Consider the following 3,044-nt stretch of genomic DNA (forward strand, 5'->3'; position numbering starts at 1 on the left):
TTATTTTTAAACCATTCTCTGTCTTTCTGGTGTGTATATAAATATTATGTGTATATATATAAAACCACTGGGTAAATTATTTACTGAATATCTCCATTTTTTAGTTTAAAAATTGGAATCATATTTGGTTTAAGTATATGTGTTGTAGTTACTAATGCTTATTATAGAATACCTTTAACCTATTTTAATAACATTAATAGGAATCATTTACAATAGTGTATGGAATCTGAAATTTTTGCTTATAGACAATACTTCATGTGTCAGTATATTTTCAAACAAAAAGTTTAGATATAAATTTTTTTTTGTTTAGATTGCTGATAGTAAAGTATATTTAGATTATGTTAAGTTTAATTTGAAAATCATGGGATCATTTTTATTGTGATGCTTGCAGTCCATTTTTTTGCTTTTTTTTGTTACATATTAAAAACACCAGCTGGGCGCAGTGGCTTATGCCTGTAATCCTAGCACTTAGGGAGGCTGAGGTGGGAGGATTGTTTGAGGCCAGGAGTTCAAGACCAGCCTGAGCAACATAGCGAGACCTCTGCCTCTACAAAAAAATTTTTAGAATTAAGTGGGCATGGTAGCATGTGCCTGTAGCCCTAGCTACTTGGAAGGCTGAGCCAGGAGGATCACTTGAGCTCAGGAGTTCGAGGTTGCAGTGAACTATGATCATGCCAGTGCACCCCAACCAGGGCAACAGAGTGAGATCTTGTCTTTAAAAAAAAAAGAAAAAGGAAAAATGCCAATAAATCTGTGGATTGGGAAAGTTGATTGGCAAGAGGGGAAATATCTTTAGAGTGAGAAAGTTGTATTTTCTACTAAAAAGAAAGCTCACAGATTTAAAATTCTTATATCCTCAGCCTTTGCCATTTTCATGTCGCCCATTGTATTGTACAAGTATGATGAATCTAGTACTGTGCTTTACTGGATTCCGAAAGAAAGAAGAACTAGTAAGTATTATAGCACAAATTCCATTAAAAGCATATTTTTTCCAGCAAAATAAGTTTAAATTGGCTTTTTATTTCTTTTTAGTATTACAGTTTTACTTTAAAGATATTAAAGGAGAAAATACTATGGCTATAGCAAGGTTGAAATTTTGTGAAGAAATAAATTCTGAAGAGTCTTGTAAAGAAACATGTTTTGTCTAGGATGCCTGATATGAATTAACATAAAAATTTCATAACTCTGTGTTCTGCTTAACTGTCTTGTTAAGTGTCATATCAGCTACATTGATTATTTGAAGTTTTTGTTTATACACTGCATTTTTTTGTTATACAAGTCCAGCCTCAAAGTTATTCTTATTGCCCTAGAAAATTCATAGAAAATTCTTTTCTTTGGTTCACAGTATTTTGTGTGTTAGAGCTAATGGGTATTACTCTAATTTTGTGGGAAGAATCTTGGTGTGCTATGACCTACTGTTAAAAAAAACCAAAACACAATATATTTAGGCAGTGTGGTATTTAAAAAAGCAGCAATAAATTTAGGTAGTATGAAGGCCAGTTGTTTAATTAACTTAGTTTTGTGTGATGGTCTTTACTAAGGTCATCTCTACGTGTAATTTTGCCCATGCTAGCATACAAACAAGTCTTTTTTCAATGCTTTTTTTTTTGACATAAAATTTAACATCTCTACAAAAATCTTGTATGCACCTTAAAAATAGAAAGTGTTTACTATTAATAAATGCTAAATGAATGATAAACATAGTTTAAAATTTTATTCAAATTAATCATGAAGTCAATGTTGCTTAATTTTTCTTTTGAGGTCAGATTGGTGACATTGGTCCATCACATGGGCGGAGTAATTCGAAAAGACTTCAATTCAAAAGTTACACATTTGGTGGCAAATTGTACACAAGGAGAAAAATTTAGGGTATGTAAACTTGGGTATTTTTGTATGTTTCAATATAGTATTATTTTTGGATGAGTTTAATAATAGCACTCTTCTCCTATTTCTCCTGCAATTTATTGAAGATCAAAAATTCAATTTTTGCTATGAATATATTTAGTAAAAATATTAACTCATAAGAGTGGTTAAGTTTTAAGAAAGCAATAGAACTTGAGGTAGGCATTGAAAGATGAGTAGGATTGTGGGGGTTGGTAGATGAATAACATGGTATGAAGTTTGAGAGCAGATATTTCACTCTTGTCTAAGTGGTCTTTATTTTTTTTTTAATTTTTATTTTTTTTCCCCAGGTGCCCACTAGCAAAATCTAAGTGGTCATTATAAAAACAGCTCTGTTGTTATAAAATGGTTCTAAGATTTAACTTCTTAATTATAAAAGAACAGGAGAAAATACTTTTATTAGGATTGAAATCTTAGTTTAAGATTGTTAGTTGAATATTTAAGCAAGAGTTTGTCATTTGGTCTCACCCTTGTTTGGTGTATTTATGAAGCAAATGGTAATTTTAGAGTACTCTTGAATTTTCCTTAAACTTTTCAACTCATAGCTGAGGTTTTAGTGACTTAATCAGTTGTTTTCTTCTGCGGTGCCATCTTGGCGGTCAGTACTTCAAGGAAGCAAATGTGAAGAAAGGAGAAATAGAAATTTAATAAAGATGAACTTAATCAACTCAGAGATATATTTATTTAAAATAAGGAAACAATTTGGACATTGTGGAATTTGTTTTTAAGTTATTTTGACCTAAGTTATATGATTGAAAGACAGTTTTTTCCCATTTTCATTTATATTTTGTTGCAAAGCAGATGAACGGTGATCTGTGTAAAAGTATGTAATTGTTTAGACCTTCCTTGAATGCAGTTATTTAAGGAGAAATTCAATGTAATTAATGTTTATATTTTTAGGTTGCTGTGAGCCTAGGTACTCCAATTATGAAGCCAGAATGGATTTATAAAGCTTGGGAAAGGCGGAATGAACAGTAAGTGTTTTAGGAATTCAGTAGTTCATTATGTAAATTAAACATACTATGTTTTCAGGATAAATTCATTTGTTGAAAAAACTAAATTCATAGGTGGTATAGAAAAAAATGAATTCAGTCTGGGTAGCTTAGGGAATAAAAAAAATCTAGGAAGAACAAAGTTATCAA

At 30.8% G+C, this 3,044-nt stretch overlaps 1 protein-coding gene across 1 annotated transcript in view; it reads left to right on the plus strand.

Annotated features, from left to right (window-relative positions):
• ECT2 (epithelial cell transforming 2) overlaps positions 1 to 3,044 on the plus strand; it is an 80,325-nt gene that overhangs the window by 14,911 nt on the left and 62,370 nt on the right. Inside the window, exons 4-6 of the mRNA XM_012640169.1 lie at positions 861 to 950; positions 1,762 to 1,869; positions 2,803 to 2,876. Of these exons, the coding sequence (XP_012495623.1) occupies positions 861 to 950; positions 1,762 to 1,869; positions 2,803 to 2,876 (272 nt within the window). The remainder of the gene's footprint in view (positions 1 to 860; positions 951 to 1,761; positions 1,870 to 2,802; positions 2,877 to 3,044) is intronic.

Source organism: Propithecus coquereli, unplaced genomic scaffold (assembly GCF_000956105.1).
Source record: "Propithecus coquereli isolate 6110/MARCELLA unplaced genomic scaffold, Pcoq_1.0 Scaffold15, whole genome shotgun sequence".
Taxonomy (NCBI): domain Eukaryota; kingdom Metazoa; phylum Chordata; class Mammalia; order Primates; family Indriidae; genus Propithecus; species Propithecus coquereli.